The sequence below is a fragment of the Fringilla coelebs genome (genome assembly GCF_963513975.1).
Source record: "Fringilla coelebs genome assembly, chromosome: 1".
In the NCBI taxonomy this organism is placed as follows: domain Eukaryota; kingdom Metazoa; phylum Chordata; class Aves; order Passeriformes; family Fringillidae; genus Fringilla; species Fringilla coelebs.
In genome coordinates, this window is record NC_140028.1 from 345,245 (window position 1) to 363,733 (window position 18,489).

Consider the following 18,489-nt stretch of genomic DNA (forward strand, 5'->3'; position numbering starts at 1 on the left):
GTGGCACCAGGGCTGCAGGGATGGTGCCAGGGTCACTGGGGTGGTGCCAGGGCTGCAGGGATAGTGTCAGAGCTGCAGGGATGGTGCCAGGGTCACTGTGGTGGTGCCAAAGCTGCAGGGATGGTGCCAGGGTCACTGCGGTGGTGCCAGGGCTGCAGGGATGGTGCCAGGGTCACTGTGGTGGTGCCAGCGCTGCAGGGATGGTGCCAGGGTCACTGCGGTGGCACCACAGCTGCAGGGATGGTTCCAGGGTCACTGGGGTGGCACCAGGGCTGCAGGGATGGTGCCAGGGTCACTGTGGTGGCACCAGGGCTGCAGGGATGGTGCCAGGGTCACTGAGGTGGTGCCAGCGCTGCAGGGATGGTGCCCAGGCTGCAGGGATGGTTCCAGGGTCACTGTGGTGGCACCACAGCTGCAGGGATGATGCCAGGGTCACTGTGGTGGCATCAGAGCTGCAGGGATGATGCCAGGGTCACTGTGGTGGTGCCAGGGCTGCAGGGATGGTGCCAGGGCTGCAGGGGTGGTGTCAGAGCTGCAGGGATTGTGTCAGGGTCACTGTGGTGGTGCCAGGGTCACTGTGGTGGCACCAGAGCTGCAGGGATGTTGCCAGGGTCACTGCGGTGGTGGCAAAGCTGCAGGGATGGTGCCAGGGTCACTGGGGTGGTGCCAGGGCTACAGGGATGGTGCCAGGGCTGCAGGGATGGTGTCAGAGCTGCAGGGATGGTGTCAGGGTCACTGTGGTGGTGCCAGACCTGCAGGGATGGTGCCAGACCTGCATGGATGGTACCAGGATCACTGTGGTGGCCAGAGACCTGCAGGGATGGGGCCAGGGTCACTGTGGTGGCACCAGAGCTGCAGGGATGGTGCCAGGGCTGCAGGGATGGTGCCAGGGTCACTGGGGTGGTGCCAGGGTCACTGAGGTGGTGCCAGGGCTGCAGGGATGGTGTCAAAGCTGCAGGGATGGTGCCAGGGTCACTGTGGTGGTGCCAGACCTGCAGGGATGGTGCCAGGGTCACTGTGGTGGTGCCAGGGCTGCAGGGATGGTGCCAGGGTCACTGGGGTGGCCAGAGACCTGCAGGGATGGTGCCAGAGCTGCAGGGATGGTGCCAGGGTCACTGGGGTGGTGCCAGGGTCACTGGGGTGGTGTCAGAGCTGCAGGGATGCTGCCAGGGTCACTGGGGTGGCCAGAGGCCTGCAGGGATGGTGCCAGGGTCACTGTGGTGGCACCAGAGCTGCAGGGATGGTGCCAGAGCTGCAGGGATGGTGCCAGGGTCACTGTGGTGGCACGAGACCTGCAGGGATGGTGCCAGGGTCACCTTCCACTGTCCCAGGCTGCTCCCAGCCCTGTCCAGCCTGACCTTGGACACTTCCAGGGATCTAGGGGCAGCCACAGCTCCTCTGGGCACCCTGTGCCAGGCCCTGCCCACCCTCCCAGGGAGGAATGTCTTCCCAGTTCCCAGGAATCCACAGCAAAATGGGGTGAGCTGTGGAGAGCTGGGGTGCACAGTATTCCATTTTCACCCCACCAAAAGGGAGCCAGGGCTTCCCCAGCAGGGCAGCTTTGGGCTGCAGCGGGGGCAGAGCTGAGCCCCGTCCTGTGCCTCAGCACAGCCTTTGGTTCTCGTGCTTTCCACTTCCAGCCTGGCCTCAGCTGAGCCTCAAACGCCCCTGGGCACAGGGGGGCTGTGGGTTGGACTGGATACAGGGGGTACAAACTCCCAGACCCACAGAATGCCAGGGTGGGTCAGGCTGGGGGGCTGTGAGTTGGATTGGGTTCAGAGGGGGTTACAAAACCCCAGACCCACAGAATGCCAGGGTGGATCAGGCTGAGGGGCTGTGGGTTGGATTTGGTTTAGGGGGGGTACAAAATCCCAAACCCACAGAATGCCAGGGTGGGTCAGGCTGAGGGGCTGTGGGTTGGATTGGGGTACAAAATCCCAGACCCACAGAATGCCAGGGGGGGTCAGGCTGTAAGGAGCCACCGTGGGGGTCCTCAGGAAGGGTCATCACAAGCCACACGGCATGGCATTGTGTCCAGAGGGCTCTGGAATCTCTCTGGTGAGGGATGCCCCACACCCTCTCTGGTCTCTGCTCCGCTGCTCACAGGAGCGTCCTCATGTTCCTCATGTTCAGGTGGAGCTTGCTGGGCATCAGTTCCTGCCCCCTGCCTCGTGTCCTGGGGGCTGCCACCGCGGAGCAAAGCCTGGTTTGGGGGCTCCCTTGATTGCACAGTCCCCTCTCAGCTGTCTCTGCTCAGGGCACAGCAGGCACAGCTCCTCAGCGATGCTCCAGTCCCTGCTCTCCCCAGCCCTGCTGCTGCCCGTGTGCCCAGAGGTGGGAACAGAGCTGGGGAAGGGTCTGGAGGGGCTGGGGGAGCTGGGCAGGGGCTCAGCCTGGAGCAAAGGGGGCTCAGGGGGCCCGTGTGGCTCTGCACAGCTCCTGACAGGAGGGGACAGCCGGGGGCAATTTGGGATCTGATCCCAGGGAACAGGGACAGGAGCAGAGGGAACGGCCCCAGGCTGGGCCAGGGGAGCTCAGGGTGGGATATTGGGGAAATTCCTCCTGGAAAGGGCTGTGCAGCCCTGGCACAGCTGCCCAGGGCAGGGGTGGAGTCCCCACACCTGGAGGAGCTCAATAAACGTGTGGCTGTGACATCTGGGGACATGGGTTAGAAATGGCCCTCTGGGTTCTTGTTTTGTGAGCTCCTACCCCCACTGGAGGGTAATGGGTGGTGATACCTTTTCTCTCCATTGTTTTCCTTTTCCTTTTCCTTTTCCTTTTCCTTTTCCTTTTCCTTTTCCTTTTCCTTTTCCTTTCCTTTTTTCTCTCTCTCTCTTTTTTCTCTCTTCCTTGCTCTTTCTTTCTTTCTCTTTTTTAATCTTCCTTCCTTCCTTCCTTCCTTCCTTCCTTCCTTCCTTCCTTCCTTCCTTCCTTCCTTCCTTCCTTCCTTCCTTCCTTCCTTCCTTCCTTCCTTCCTTCCTTCCTTCCTTCCTTCCTTCCTTCCTTCCTTCCTTCCTTCCTTCCTTCCTTCCTTCCTTCCTTCCTTCCTTCCTTCCTTCCTTCCTTCCTTCCTTCCTTCCTTCCTTCCTTCCTTCCTTCCTTCCTTCCTTCCTTCCTTCCTTCCTTCCTTCCTTCCTTCCTTCCTTCCTTCCTTCCTTCCTTCCTTCCTTCCTTCCTTCCTTCCTTCCTTCCTTCCTTCCTCTCTTTCCCTCTTTCCCTCTTTCCCTCTTTCCCTTCCTTTCCCTCTTTCCCTCTTTCCCTCTTTCCCTCTTTCCCTCTTTCCCTTCCTTTCCCTCTTTCCCTCTTTCCCTCTTTCCCTTCCTTTCCCTCTTTCCCTCTTTCCCTCTTTCCCTCTTTCCCTCTTTCCCTCTTTCCCTCTTTCCCTCTTTCCCTCTTTCCCTTCCTTTCTCTGGGGGAGCACTGCATTCCGTGGTCTCACAGGGCCCAGATGACTCCGTGGGGAGGGGGTTGGGGAGGTGGCAGTGTGGCACAGGGGACAAGGTCCAGGGCTCCGCAGGCAGGCAGGGCTGGCACTCCTGGCTAGCATTTAACACCCTGGAGGCTTCACCTCAGCCCTGCCTGCTCTGGGGGCTGCCAGAGCCCAGCGTGGCTCGTGCCCTGCCCGTGAGACCGTCCCAAACCGCGTCCCAGTGCAGCAGCCACGGGGACACCGCGCTGGCACGGGCACAGGGGGACGTTACAGACACAGCCCGGGGACCCGGCACCCCCTGCTCCTGTTTGCCTCTGTGGAAGGGAGAATTGGATTTCCAGGATGAGAAAACCCCTGGGAGATGTCACTGTGGATTTCCAGCAGCTATAGGGGGCAGCTGGAGAGGGGCTTGGGATGAAGGCCTGGAGTGACAGGACAAGAGGGAATTGGGGATATTCTCAGTTCAGTCGAAGAAAGAACAGAAAGAATTTCTCCCAGGCTGAGCCTGGGAATCTTAGACGAAAGAATTCAAACAATTGTTATCTCTCTTTCTGCAACCATCATTTATAGTTATGGCTCTTCACAGCGTGCTATTCATAGTCACCAGTAAGGTGAGGATTTTTCTACTTTGAGACCAATCTGGTCCCACTTAGTGAGTGAGACTGTAAAACTCGCTGCTTCTTGCTGATAAAGATTCTTTTTGAGCCTTCTGATCTACCTGAAGACTGGAGCCTTTCTTTCCATCCCTGACATGACAGCATCAGGGAATGGCCTCCAATTGGAAGAACGTAGGTGTGGGTCAGATATTGGAAGGAACTGTCCCCTGTGAGGGTGGGCAGACCTGGCACAGGGTGCCCACAGCAGCTGTGGCTGCCCCTGGATCCCTGGAAGTGTCCAAAGCCAGGTTGGACAGGGCTGGGAGCAGCCTGGGACAGTGGAAGATGTCCCTGCCCTGGCAGGGGGTGGCACGAGGGGGCCCCTTCCCACCCAAGCCATCCCATGGTTCTGTGACTTCTGTCCCGTTAATTTGTCCCCTCCTTTTTCGAGCCCCCAATTCTCTGGGCCCCACAGCTCCTCTGCTCTTGTTCCCAGGTATCAGCTGCACAAGCCTGTGGCCAAAAGTCCATTTTCCAGGACATTACCAGGTTAATTAAGGCAAACACCCCAAGGCAGCACATTTAAGGAGGGTAGGTTTCCTTCCATTAAACAGCAGTAGAATTATTAATCCCTGAACTGCACGGAAGAGTGGCTCCAGGGCTGTTCCTCTGCTGTGGCATGTGGCTGAGTCAGCTCAGGACACAGGAGGGCAAAAGGAGCAGGAGGGAACAGAGGCTCCACCGAGGATGGACAGACGGAAAGTACAGCACAGCCACGTCCACTCCCAGCTCCTTTGAGGATCCATCCCCACAGAGGCTTCACAGAGGGAGGGAAAGCACAGCGAGAGACCAAACCACTCTGGACTGAGGCTGTTTGTGCTCCAGACACCCCCAGAAGGCAGGACAGGCTGGGGCATGGAGAGCAAACACATGATGTGTCCCACGCCAGCGACACCCAACGCAAACCTGGCATCCTGCCCACGCAGAAATCTGCTCTGCACGCTGTCCTGGCTTGAAAACCTGCAACCTGAACGTCATCCTGCAAGGCTTCTGGGGAGAATAGCTGGCAGAGGCAGGAAAATAGAGGCAGAGAATAAAAATACCACGCACAGCAGCACCCATATGGAACAAAGACCTGCAGTTAAACCTGCGTGAGGAAAATGAGGATGACACACTTCACCAAAATGACCTGAGATAACCCAGACTGCCTCCTCTGTCCCTGAAAGGCAACTAAGGAAAGATGAACAATGCAAGGCAGCAAAACTGCTCAGGGGGAGGCACTTCAAAGCTGCACCTGACAGGGGTGGGTGGTGGCAAAGAAAAGAGATCGTGAAGGAAACTACCTCACGGGGATCATAAACGGTAAAAAAATATTTAGAAAAAGAAAGACAAACACCAACAGCAAAAGAATTACTAACAATAGCAACAGTCTTCCCCAAGGATAAAAAAAGGAAAAAAATAAAAAGGTTTTGCAATTATTTTCTAGAAATATTGAGGAAATAAAGGCCTGTGTCTGGGTCGGGCACGCAGCGGCGCAGCAGCTGCAGGTAGGTCAGGTTCTCATGGGTGTTGGGGTCGAAGAAGCCCTTGGTGTCGTCGCCGGGGTCCGAGAGGATCTGGCTCATCTCCTGGTCAAAGTAGCCACGCTTGTAGGCCACCTCGACAGGCACGCGGTGGCTGTTCACGGGGTCGATGATGCCGCCGGTGGCGATCTGGGCCTCCAGCAGGCGGATGCCGTGGTCCCTGACGATCAGCTCCTTCTTCATGGCCTGGAACAGGGAGATCTTGTCGCCCGTGTAGGGGTCAGAGTAGCCCGTCACGGCCCGCTCGGCCGACAGCAGCTTCTCGTGCAGCTCGCGGCCCACCAGCCCAGAGGACACCGCCTCGTCCACAGAGAGCTTCTGGTTCTTGACTGGGTCCAGCAGGAAGCCCGTGGCCGCCTGGGCCTCCAGCAGCACCAGCGCCGTGCCCTGCCTCAGGATGCCCTTCCACATGGCCTGGTAGATGCTCATCTTCTCCATCTTGCCCGGCTCGGTCTTGGAGGGCACCAGCACGCCGGCGATGACGCCCGTGCCATCCAGGTAGCGCTTGACCGAGGCCATCTGCGTCACCTCCTGCACCGTCCTGGCGCCCTGCACCAGGTCGGCCAGCGTGCCCGTGTCGATGATGCCCGAGTCCAGCAGGTCCGAGGCGCTCACCTGCCTCCTGAGGCCCGTGAATTTCACGCTGCTGCTGCGCTGCGCCGCCTCCTCCACCAGCAGCGTCAGCAGCGTGGCCAGCTCGGCCAGCGCCAGGCTGCCGGCCCGCAGCCGCCCCAGCAGCTCCTGGCGCTTGGCCTCCGACACAAACTTGGAGAAGAGCAGCTCCCACAGGGACACCTTCCTGCCGTGGAAGCCACCTGCCGACACCTCGACCGTCTGCGACTTGAGGGACCGCTCCAGCTTCTCCTCCCGTTGCCGTTTCTGTTCCTCTTCTGTCTGGGACTTTGAGGCACTGCCGTTCTGGCTGGGTTCAGGCAGGTGCTCCTTTTCAGGTGACTTGGGGACCCCATTGGCACCGTGGCCCTGGGCCTCAGCCCTGGTGACAATGTCCACGAGGACCTGGATCATCTGTGCAACGGTGACTGTCCCCGCCTTGTACTGGCGCAGGAGCTCCTGGCGCCGGTGCTCGGGCACGTAGCGGGAGAAGAGGAGCTCCCAGACGGTGACGCTCTGGCCCTGGAAGAGCCCCACGGCCAGCGAGGTGCGGGCGGCCTGCAGGGCTTTGCGGGCATCCTCGCTCAGCTGGTAGAGCACGGAGCCCTTGTCCATCAGCTGCAGCATCAGCAGCCCCGTGTCCGGGTCGGGCACGCAGCGGCGCAGCAGCTGCAGGTAGGTCAGGTTCTCGTGGGTGTTGGGGTCGAAGAAGCCCTTGGTGTCATCACTGGGGTCGGACAGGATCTGGTTCATCTCCTGGTCAAAGTAGCCACGCTTGTAGGCCACCTCGACGGGCACACGGTGGCTGTGCACGGGGTCGATGATGCCGCCGGTGGCGATCTGGGCCTCCAGCAGGCGGATGCCGTGGTCCCTGACGATCAGCTCCTTCTTCATGGCCTGGAAGAGGGAGATCTTGTCGCCCGTGTAGGGGTCAGAGTAGCCCGTCACGGCCCGCTCGGCAGACAGCAGCTTCTCGTGCAGCTCGCTGCCCACCAGCCCAGAGGACACCGCCTCGTCCACAGAGAGCTTCTGGTTCTTGACTGGGTCCAGCAGGAAGCCCGTGGCCGCCTGGGCCTCCAGCAGCACCAGCGCCGTGCCCTGCCTCAGGATGCCCTTCCACATGGCCTGGTAGATGCTCATCTTCTCCATCTTGCCCGGCTCGGCCTTGGAGGGCACCAGCACGCCGGCGATGACGCCCGTGCCGTCCAGGTAGCGCTTGACCGAGGCCATCTGCGTCACCTCCTGCACCGTCCTGGCGCCCTGCACCAGGTCGGCCAGCGTGCCCGTGTCGATGATGCCCGAGTCCAGCAGGTCCGAGGCGCTCACCTGCCTCCTGAGGCCCGTGAATTTCACGCTGCTGCTGCGCTGCGCCGCCTCCTCCACCAGCAGCGTCAGCAGCGTGGCCAGCTCGGCCAGCGCCAGGCTGCCGGCCCGCAGCCGCCCCAGCAGCTCCTGACGCTTGGCCTCCGACACAAACTTGGAGAAGAGCAGCTCCCACAGGGACACCTTCCTGCCGTGGAAGCCGCCTGCCGACACCTCCACCGTCTGCGACTTGAGGGACCGCACCAGCTCTTCCTCCTGCTCCTGCTGCCGTTTCTGTTCCTCTTCCTTCTGGGACTTTGAGGCACTGCCGTTCTGGCTGGGTTCAGGCAGGTTCTCCTTTCCTGATGACTTGGGGACCCCATTGGCACCGTGGCCCTGGGCCTCAGCCCTGGTGACAATGTCCACGAGGACCTGGATCATCTGTGCAACGGTGACTGTCCCCGCCTTGTACTGGCGCAGGAGCTCCTGGCGCCGGTGCTCAGGCACGTAGCGGGAGAAGAGGAGCTCCCAGACGGTGACGCTCTGGCCCTGGAAGAGCCCCACGGCCAGCGAGGTGCGGGCGGCCTGCAGGGCTTTGCGGGCATCCTCGCTCAGCTGGTAGAGCACGGAGCCCTTGTCCATCAGCTGCAGCATCAGCAGCCCCGTGTCCGGGTCGGGCACGCAGCGGCGCAGCAGCTGCAGGTAGGTCAGGTTCTCGTGGGTGTTGGGGTCGAAGAAGCCCTTGGTGTCGTCGCCGGGGTCTGAGAGGATCTGGCTCATCTCCTGGTCAAAGTAGCCACGCTTGTAGGCCACCTCGACAGGCACACGGTGGCTGTGCACGGGGTCGATGATGCCGCCGGTGGCGATCTGGGCCTCCAGCAGGCGGATGCCGTGGTCCCTGACGATCAGCTCCTTCTTCATGGCCTGGAACAGGGAGATCTTGTCGCCTGTGTAGGGGTCAGAGTAGCCCGTCACGGCCCGCTCGGCCGACAGCAGCTTCTCGTGCAGCTCGCTGCCCACCAGCCCAGAGGACACCGCCTCGTCCACGGAGAGCTTCTGGTTCTTGACTGGGTCCAGCAGGAAGCCCGTGGCCGCCTGAGCCTCCAGCAGCACCAGCGCTGTGCCCTGCCTCAGGATGCCCTTCCACATGGCCTGGTAGATGCTCATCTTCTCCATCTTGCCCGGCTCGGCCTTGGAGGGCACCAGCACGCCGGCGATGACGCCCGTGCCGTCCAGGTAGCGCTTGACCGAGGCCATCTGCGTCACCTCCTGCACCGTCCTGGCGCCCTGCACCAGGTCGGCCAGCGTGCCCGTGTCGATGATGCCCGAGTCCAGCAGGTCCGAGGCGCTCACCTGCCTCCTGAGGCCCGTGAATTTCACGCTGCTGCTGCGCTGCGCCGCCTCCTCCACCAGCAGCGTCAGCAGCGTGGCCAGCTCGGCCAGCGCCAGGCTGCCGGCCCGCAGCCGCCCCAGCAGCTCCTGACGCTTGGCCTCCGACACAAACTTGGAGAAGAGCAGCTCCCACAGGGACACCTTCCTGCCGTGGAAGCCGCCTGCCGACACCTCCACCGTCTGCGACTTGAGGGACCGCTCCAGCTCTTCCTCCTGCTCCCGCTGCCGTTTCTGTTCCTCTTCCTTCTGGGACTTTGAGGCACTGCCGTTCTGGCTGGGTTCAGGCAGGTTCTCCTTTCCTGATGACTTGGGGACCCCATTGGCACCGTGGCCCTGGGCCTCAGCACTGGTGACAATGTCCACGAGGACCTGGATCATCTGTGCAACGGTGACTGTCCCCGCCTTGTACTGGCGCAGGAGCTCCTGGCGCCGGTGCTCAGGCACGTAGCGGGAGAAGAGGAGCTCCCAGACGGTGACGCTCTGGCCCTGGAAGAGCCCCACGGCCAGCGAGGTGCGGGCGGCCTGCAGGGCTTTGCGGGCATCCTCGCTCAGCTGGTAGAGCACGGAGCCCTTGTCCATCAGCTGCAGCATCAGCAGCCCCGTGTCCGGGTCGGGCACGCAGCGGCGCAGCAGCTGCAGGTAGGTCAGGTTCTCGTGGGTGTTGGGGTCGAAGAAGCCCTTGGTGTCATCACCGGGGTCCGAGAGGATCTGGCTCATCTCCTGGTCAAAGTAGCCACGCTTGTAGGCCACCTCGACAGGCACACGGTGGCTGTGCACGGGGTCGATGATGCCGCCGGTGGCGATCTGAGCCTCCAGCAGGCGGATGCCGTGGTCCCTGACGATCAGCTCCTTCTTCATGGCCTGGAAGAGGGAGATCTTGTCGCCTGTGTAGGGGTCAGAGTAGCCCGTCACGGCCCGCTCGGCAGACAGCAGCTTCTCGTGCAGCTCGCTGCCCACCAGCCCAGAGGACACCGCCTCGTCCACGGAGAGCTTCTGGTTCTTGACTGGGTCCAGCAGGAAGCCCGTGGCCGCCTGGGCCTCCAGCAGCACCAGCGCCGTGCCCTGCCTCAGGATGCCCTTCCACATGGCCTGGTAGATGCTCATCTTCTCCATCTTGCCCGGCTCGGCCTTGGAGGGCACCAGCACGCCGGCGATGACGCCCGTGCCGTCCAGGTAGCGCTTGACCGAGGCCATCTGCGTCACCTCCTGCACCGTCCTGGCGCCCTGCACCAGGTCGGCCAGCGTGCCCGTGTCGATGATGCCCGAGTCCAGCAGGTCCGAGGCGCTCACCTGCCTCCTGAGGCCCGTGAATTTCACGCTGCTGCTGCGCTGCGCCGCCTCCTCCACCAGCAGCGTCAGCAGCGTGGCCAGCTCGGCCAGCGCCAGGCTGCCGGCCCGCAGCCGCCCCAGCAGCTCCTGACGCTTGGCCTCCGACACAAACTTGGAGAAGAGCAGCTCCCACAGGGACACCTTCCTGCCGTGGAAGCCACCTGCCGACACCTCGACCGTCTGCGACTTGAGGGACCGCTCCAGCTCCTCCTCCTGCTCCCGCTGCAGTTTCTGTTCCTCTTCCTTCTGGGACTTTGAGGCACTGCCGTTCTGGCTGGGTTCAGGCAGGTTCTCCTTTCCTGATGACTTGGGGACCCCATTGGCACCATGGCCCTGGGCCTCAGCCCTGGTGACAATGTCCACGAGGACCTGGATCATCTGTGCAACGGTGACTGTCCCCGCCTTGTACTGGCGCAGGAGGTCCTGGCGCCGGTGCTCGGGCACGTAGCGGGAGAAGAGGAGCTCCCAGACGGTGACGCTCTGGCCCTGGAAGAGCCCCACGGCCAGCGAGGTGCGGGCGGCCTGCAGGGCTTTGCGGGCATCCTCGCTCAGCTGGTAGAGCACGGAGCCCTTGTCCATCAGCTGCAGCATCAGCAGCCCCGTGTCCGGGTCGGGCACGCAGCGGCGCAGCAGCTGCAGGTAGGTCAGGTTCTCGTGGGTGTTGGGGTCGAAGAAGCCCTTGGTGTCGTCGCCGGGGTCCGAGAGGATCTGGCTCATCTCCTGGTCAAAGTAGCCACGCTTGTAGGCAACCTCCACGGGGACGCGGTGGCTGTGCACGGGGTCGATGATGCCGCCAGTGGCGATCTGGGCCTCCAGCAGGCGGATGCCGTGGTCCCTGACGATGAGATCTTGTTTCATGGCCTGGAACAGGGACATCTTTTGTCCCGTGTAGGGATGGGTGTAGCCCGTCACAGCTCTCTCGGCGCTTAGAAGTTTGTTTTTCAGTTCACTGCCCACCAGCCCAGAGGACACCGCCTCATCCACAGAGAGCTTCTTGTTCTTCACTGGATCAATGATGAAGCCAGTTGCCGCCTGGGCCTCCAGCAGCACCAGCGCCGTGCCCTGCCTCAGGATGCCCTTCCACACGGCCTGGTAGATGCTCATCTTCTCCATCTTGCCCGGCTCGGCCTTGGAGGGCACCAGCACACCTGCGATGCTTCCAGTTCCCTCAAGGTACCTCCTCACACTGTCCATTTTTGCTATTTCTTCTGCCGTCTCTTTTCCTTCATGGAGTTTTTCTATTGTTTCCTCCGTAATTATTTGTGCACTGAGCAGTTCTGATGCCGTAATTTGCTGTCGGAGTCCCTGGAACCAGACATCGCTTCTGTCCTCTTCTTTTTCCCTGATGATCTTCAGTATTGTCTCAATGATTCCTTGCACAATGTGTTGGGATTCCGCTTTGTACTTTTTCACCAGCTCTTTTCTCTTCTCCTCTGTGATGTACTCGGAGCAGAGAAGCTCCCACAGCGATAACACCTGTCCCTTGTATTTCCCCACAGGCACCTGGACCTTTGTGCACAGCAGGGCGTTTTTGGTTTGCTCATCAATGTAGAAATAGTCGCCTTCCTTTTCCAGGACCTGCAGCAGGTACAAGCCGCTCTCCCTGTCTTTGGCACACCTCTGCAGGAGCTGGCTGTAACTGATCTTCTCATGAGTGTTGGGATCTATAAAGCCTTTGCTGCCGTGATCTGGATCCGAAAGCAGGAGGAACATGTCCTCGTCCAGGTGCCCGCGCTTGTAGGCCACCTCCAGGGGCAGGCGGTGGCCATGCCAGGGGTCAATGATGCCACCAGTGGCGAGCTGGGCCTCGAGCAGGCGGATGCCGTGGTCTCTGACTATGATCTTCTGTCTCACAGCCTGGAAGAGAGATATTTTGCTTCCTGTTTGAGGGTCTGTGTATCCCGTCACGGCTTTCTCTGCCGACAGCAGCTGCTCGCGCAGCTCGCTGCCCACCAGCCCGGAGGACATAGCCGCGTCCACAGAGAGCTTCTGGTGGTTCCGGGGGTCCAGGAGGAAGCCGGTGGCCGCCTGTGCCTCCAGCAGCCCCAGGGCACATTGCTCCGTGAGGAGGCCTTTCTTCAGCGCATGGTAGATGCTCATCACCTCTTTCCTCAGCGGGAGGAGAACCCCGGCGATGCACCCAGTGCCGTCCAGGTACCTTTGGATGGTGTCCCTCTTTGTGAGGCTGGCAAGTGAGAGGCTCCCGTCCTGCAGCTGATCCAGAGTTTTCTTGTCAATTATCTCAGAGTTGAACAATTCTGATACCGACACCTCGCCCCGCAGTCCTTTGACCTTGAGGGCTTCTCCTCTTCGCTCGGTGTCCTCAATGATTTTTAAGATGAGGGATATCAGCTCTTCCAGCGCTAGGTTTTTGCTTTTGTACTGCATCACCAGCTCTTTCCTTTTCTGCTCTGAGATGTAGTGAGAGCAGAGGACTTCCCAGACAGAAACTGTTTGGTCCTTAAACTTCCCAACTTTCACTTGAAGGGGCTTTGAGCGCAAAGCCTGCTTTGTGGACTCATCAATGTAGAAGTACTTTCCTCCCTCTTTTACAACCTGCAGCATGTACAGCCCCGTGTCTGGGTCTTGGACGCATCTCTCCAGGAGCTGCATATACGTCAGGTTCTCGTGGGTGTTGGGGTCGAAGAAGCCCTTGGTGTCATCACTGGGGTCGGACAGGATCTGGTTCATCTCCTGGTTGAAGTAGCCACGCTTGTAGGCCACCTCGACGGGCACGCGGTGGCTGTGCACGGGGTCGATGATGCCGCCGGTGGCGATCTGGGCCTCCAGCAGGCGGATGCCGTGGCTCTTCACAATCAGCCCTTGGTTCATGGCTTCAAACAGGGACATTGGGGCTTTGGTGTAGGGGTCAGTGTAGCCCGTCACGGCTCTCTCTGCACAGAGCAGCTTCTCGAAAATTTCCCCTCCAATCAGACCCACCTCTAACGCTTCCTCCACTGAAAATTTCTTGTTTTTCTCAGGGTCGATGATGTAGCCGGTGGCCGCCTGGGCCTCCAGCAGCACCAGGGCGGTCCCTGGCCTCAGGATGCCCTTCCACATGGCCTGGTAGATGCTCATCTTCTCATTGCTTGGCTGGATAAGGACCCCTGCTATGAAATTACTGCCCTCCAGGTACCTGCGGACAGACTCCATTTCAGTCACTTCTTTGACTGTTTTCTTCCCCTGGTTGAGCTCGTCGAGGGTTTTTTTGTCGATCAGCTGGGACTGGAAGAGGTCACTGGCAGAAACTCTTTTCCTCAGGCCCTTGAAGGCGAACTTCTTGCCCTGTGCCTCAGTCTCTTGGATGATTGTGGTGATAATTGTTGTGATTTCCTGCAGCACCTCAGCCTTCTCGTCTTTGTACTTTTGCACCAGCTCTCTTCTCTGGCTGTCTGAGAAGTATTCGGAGTTGAGGAGGTCCCAGACAGACACGGTCTGTCCTTTGAAGCGCCCCACGTTGACACAAACAGTCACAGATTTCAGAACCTTCATGGTCTGTTCGTCCACGCAGAACATCGCGTTTTCTGACAGAGGGAGGAGCCACAGACCCGACTCGGCCTCACGAATGCACCGGTCCTTCAGCTGCTGGTAGGTCACGTTCTCCTTGGTGTTTGGGTCAAAAAAGGTCTTGGTGCTGTCATCCAGCTGAGAGAGGGTTTGGTTCAGGTCCTCGTCGTAGAAGCCATACCTGCAGGCAGCCTGGAGCGGCAGGTGGAGGTGGTGGATGGGATCAACCACCCCTCCCGTGGCCAGCTGGGCCTCCAGCAAGGGCACGGCCTCTGCCAGGGGGATGAGCTCCTTCCTGAGCGCTTGGCACACGGAGATGGAGCCCCCGGTGTAGGGGTCTGTGTAGCCTGTCACAGCCCTCTCAGCCAGGAGGAGTTTCTCAGACAGCTCCTCTCCAACAACGGCCGCCCTCACGGCGTCCCTCACGCTGAGCCTCTGGTTTGTGGCAGGGTCAGTCAGGTACCCTGTGGCTGCCTGAGCCTCGAGCAGCCTCAGAGCAGCCCCAGGGAGGAGGAGGTTGTTTTTCATGGCATCATAAAAGCTCATCTTCTGTTTGGATGCCTCTATGAAGACCCCAGCAATGCTGCCTGTGCCCTTCAAGTACCTCTTTACGCTCTCCATTGCAGCCACTTCCTCGGGAGTTCTCACACCCTGAGCCAGTTCTTCAAACGTCTTCTCGGAAATGATGCCCGTGTCCAGCAGCCAGACCACAGGGACACTGCCCCTCAGGCCCTCCAGGGAGATCTGGGTCCTGGCTTTCATCTCCATCTCCCCCACCAGCCTGAGCACCAGAGCCACCAGCTGCTCCAGCGACAGCTCCTCTGAGCGGAACCTCTCCACAAAGTCGCTCCTCTGCTCCTCGGTGAAATACCCCGAGTGCATGAGCTCCCAGAGGGAGACTCCTTTTTCCTTCACCATGGTTTCCTTGAAAATCCGTTGGATTTGCTCGTCGGTGTAGGCAGGAGCAGCTGCCTGTGCCAGAGGCAGCAAGTGGAAGCCAGAGACGTCGTCCTTCTGGCAGTGCTGGATGAGCTCGGCGTAGGTCACGCTCTCTTTGCTGTCCGGGAGGCAGAACACTCTGTGGTCATCGCTGGGCTGGGAAAGGGCCTTGCTGGTGTCCTCATCCAGGCAGCCTCGCTGCTGGGCCGACTCCAGGGGGATGTGGTGGCCGCACGCTGGGTCGATGATGCCTCCTGTGGCCATCTGCACCTCCATCAGCTGCATGGCCTGCTTGTCGGCGATCAGGCCCTTCTTCATCGCCTGGAAAAGGGGGATCTTCTTGCCCGTGAAAGGGTCTTTATAGCCCGTCACGGCCCCTTCCGCCTGCTGCAGCTTCTCATGGACATCTGGCCCGATGACCCCCTCCTTGACGGCCTCATCCACGCAGAGCTTCTGGTTGGTCACAGGGTCAATAATGAAGCCTGTGGCGGCCTGGGCCTCCAGCAGAGGCAGGGCCACTCCTGGCACCACGATGTTCTGCTTCATGGCCTCGTAAATGCTCATTCTCTGGTTGGATGGCTGGAGCACAATCCCCCCGATGCTGCCTGAGCCGTAGAGGTACTTCCTGACAGAGTCCATGTGCAGGACTTGTTCTGGCGTGACAGATCCCTCCAGCACCTGCTCAAACAGGGCCCTGTCGATGACACCGGTTTCCATCAGGTGATAGGCGCTGACATTGCCTCTCATGGCCGGGAACTTGATGGGGGCCCATTTCTTCATCTCCTCCTCCAGCATGAGCCAGATTTGCTCCAGGCTGATCTTCCTCAGCTGGAAGTGGTTGAAAATCTCCCGGCGCCTCCCCTCGCTGAAGTACTCAGAGTTCAGCAGGTCCCACACCGAGACCTTCTCCCCCCGGAAGCGCCCAAACCTGACGGGCAGCCAGGAGCTCCTGAACACCTGCCTGGTGGCCTCATCGACGAACTGCCTCTTCCTGCTGTTCAGAGGGAGGAGGCAGAGCCCCGTGGAGGGCTCAGTGATGCATTTCTCCTTCAGCTGCAGGTAGGTCAGGTTCTCGTGGGTGTTGGGGTCGAAGAAGCCCTTGGTGTCGTCACTGGGGTCCGAGAGGATTAAATTCATCTTCTTGTCAAAGTAGCCACGCTTGTAGGCCACCTCGACGGGGATGCGGTGGCTGTTGACGGGGTCGATGATGCCGCCGGTGGCGATCTGGGCCTCCAGCAGGCGGATGCCGTGGTCCCTGACGATCAGCTCCTTCTGCATGGCCTGGAACAGGGAGATCTTACCCCCCGAGTAAGGATCTCGGTAGCCAGTGACAGATTTCTCCGCCGCCAGCAGCTTGTCGTACACGTCCGGGCCGATGACGTTCGCTCGTAAAGCCTCGTCCACGGAGTACCTCTTGTTGGCAGCGGGGTCGATGACAAACCCCGTGGCAGCCTGCGCCTCCAGGAGAATCAGAGATGTTCCCGGCCTGAGGAGTCCCTTCCGCTTCGCCTGGTAGATGCTGATCTTCTCCTGGGAGTCGGGGAGCAGCAGCCCCCCGATGCTTCCCGTGCCCTGCAGGTACTTCCTGACGGTGTCCATGTCGACCACCTCTTTGGCCGACGTTTCTCCCTCCTTGAGTTTCTTGAACAAGTCTTTGTTGATAATCTCTGAGCTGAGGAGCTGGTCGGCCGTCACCTGCTCCCTCAGGCCCTTGAAGGTGATGTTAGCAGTGGCAGCCTTTTCCTCAACAGCGGCTCTGACGGCCTCTCCCAGCCCTTGCAGGGAGAGCATTCCTGCCCGGAACCTCTGAGCCAGCGCAGCTCTTTGCTCGCCCTGGATGTAGTCAGAGAAGAGCAGTTTCCACAGAGACACCGACTTGCCCTTGTATTTCCCCACAGTGACGGGCACCGTCGTGTTTTCCAGAGCTGTCTGGGTCCTGTGGTCAAAGAAGCTGAGTGTCCCCTGGGACCCTTCGCTGCTGTCCCCAGGGAGCGGCAGCAGCAGGAGCCCCGTGCTGGGGTCGGTGACGCAGCGCTGGAGCAGCTCTGCGTAGCTCAGCTTCTCCTTGGAGCTGGGGTCAAAGAACCCCTTCATGTCATCGGGAGGGCTGGACAGGAGCTGCCTGGTGGCCTCGTCCAGGTACCCCCACTCGCAGGCTGTCTCCATGGGGACACGGAGGTGCCTGCCTGGGGCGATGGCACCGCCCGTGGCCAGCTGAGCCTCCAGGAGGCAAAGGCCATGATCCCTGGGAACAAAGCCCTTCCTGATGGCTTGGAACAGGGAGAGCATTTCTCCGGTGGATGGGTCCCTGTAACCCGTGATGGCTTTCTCAGCTGAAGACAGCTTCTCATGAAGCTCTGGGCCAATGAGACCAACCCTGACAGCCTCATCCACGGAGTAGCTTTTGTTCTTCAGGGGGTCTGTCAGGCTGCCGGTGGAGGCCTGGACCTGCAGGAGCATGAGAGCAGCGCCAGGCACCAGGAGATGCTCCCTCAGGGCCTGGTAAAGGCTCTTCTGCTCCCCGGAAGGCAGGAGGACGCCGGCCACGCTCCTCGTCCCGCGCAGGAAGTGCTGAACGATGTCATTCTCTGCCACCTCCTGGGCAGAGACGCTTCCCTCCTCGAGGCCTCGGAACACGTCATGGCTGATGATGCCAGAGTCCATCAGGTCCCTGCTGCTCACCCTCCCTCGCAGCCCTGGGAAGGTGATTTGCAGCGGCAAGAGGAGGAAGCCTGAGGCCGGATCCACGACGCACCTCTTCCTCAGCTCCGAGTAAGTGACCTTCTCCATGGTGCTGGGGTCCAGGAACACCTTGCTGTCCTCATTGCTGGGGTCAGAGGCGAGCTGGCTCATCTCCTCATCCAGATACCCCCTCTCACAGGCCACACCTGCCGGGAGCCGGCCGCCGGTGGCCGGGTCGATGACGCCTCCAGTCGCCACCTGGGCCTGGAGCAGGCGGACGCCCTGCTCCCTCCCCACCAGCTCCTTCTGGATGGCCTGGTAGAGGGAGATTTTCTCTTCTGTGTAGGGGTCCAGGAAGCCAGTAGCAGCTCTCTCGGCCGAGAGCAGCCTCTCCTTCAGCTCCAGCCCCACCAGCCCCATCCGCACAGCTTCTGCCACGGGGACACGACGGCTCCTCAGCGGGTCAGAGATGGAGCCCGTGGCTGCCTGCGCCTCCAGGAGGCACAGGGCCGAATCCAGGCTCAGCAGATGCTCTCTGGTGGCCTCATAAAAGCTCATTATCCTCTTTGAAGCCTCCACATACACGCCTGCAATGCTGCCAGCTGTCTCCGAGGGCTCCCCGGGAGCGTCTGGCCCCGCATCCCTGCCAGCTGCCTTTTGCTGTTTGCACGGCATCACGTCCTGGCACAAGTGGTTTGTGCCTGTCACATCTTGCCCAGGAGAGCCAGGAACAGCCTGGCCATTCACTGCTGGCTTGCTCTCCATCCTCCTGCTGCACGCCTTCCACAGCTCCCAGGACTCTGCAGAGAGAGGGGAGAGAGGGAAAGCTCGGTGAGAAATCAACTTCTTCATGGTTTGCGTGTCAAACACGGGGAAATCAGAAACACAAATATTCTCAGGCAGGAGGAAGTGACAGCCAAAGGCTGGGCATGTCCAAACCTGGTGTGCCACCCTGAGGGATCCGGCCAAACTCAAGGAGTCAGTGGGCGAGACGCTCCACACACCCTGGCCACATGCACTGGAACCCCAAAACCCCCCAAGCCCTGGGCTGATCCCAGTGTGGGCAGCAGGGGATCTGCCCCTCTGCCCCTGTGCTCAGGTGAGAGCCCACCTGCAG

General features: G+C 60.5%; 1 protein-coding gene across 1 annotated transcript; it reads right to left on the minus strand.

Annotated features, from left to right (window-relative positions):
* Positions 1–5,100: 5,100 nt before the first annotated feature.
* On the minus strand, positions 5,101–18,137 carry EPPK1 (epiplakin 1; the record flags this gene model as incomplete). Its single annotated transcript, XM_084217820.1, has 1 exon — positions 5,101–18,137. One exon carries the CDS (start codon positions 18,135–18,137, stop codon positions 5,502–5,504), a length of 12,636 nt encoding a protein of 4,211 aa, XP_084073946.1. The 3' UTR covers positions 5,101–5,501.
* Between the last annotated feature and the right edge of the window lie 352 nt (positions 18,138–18,489).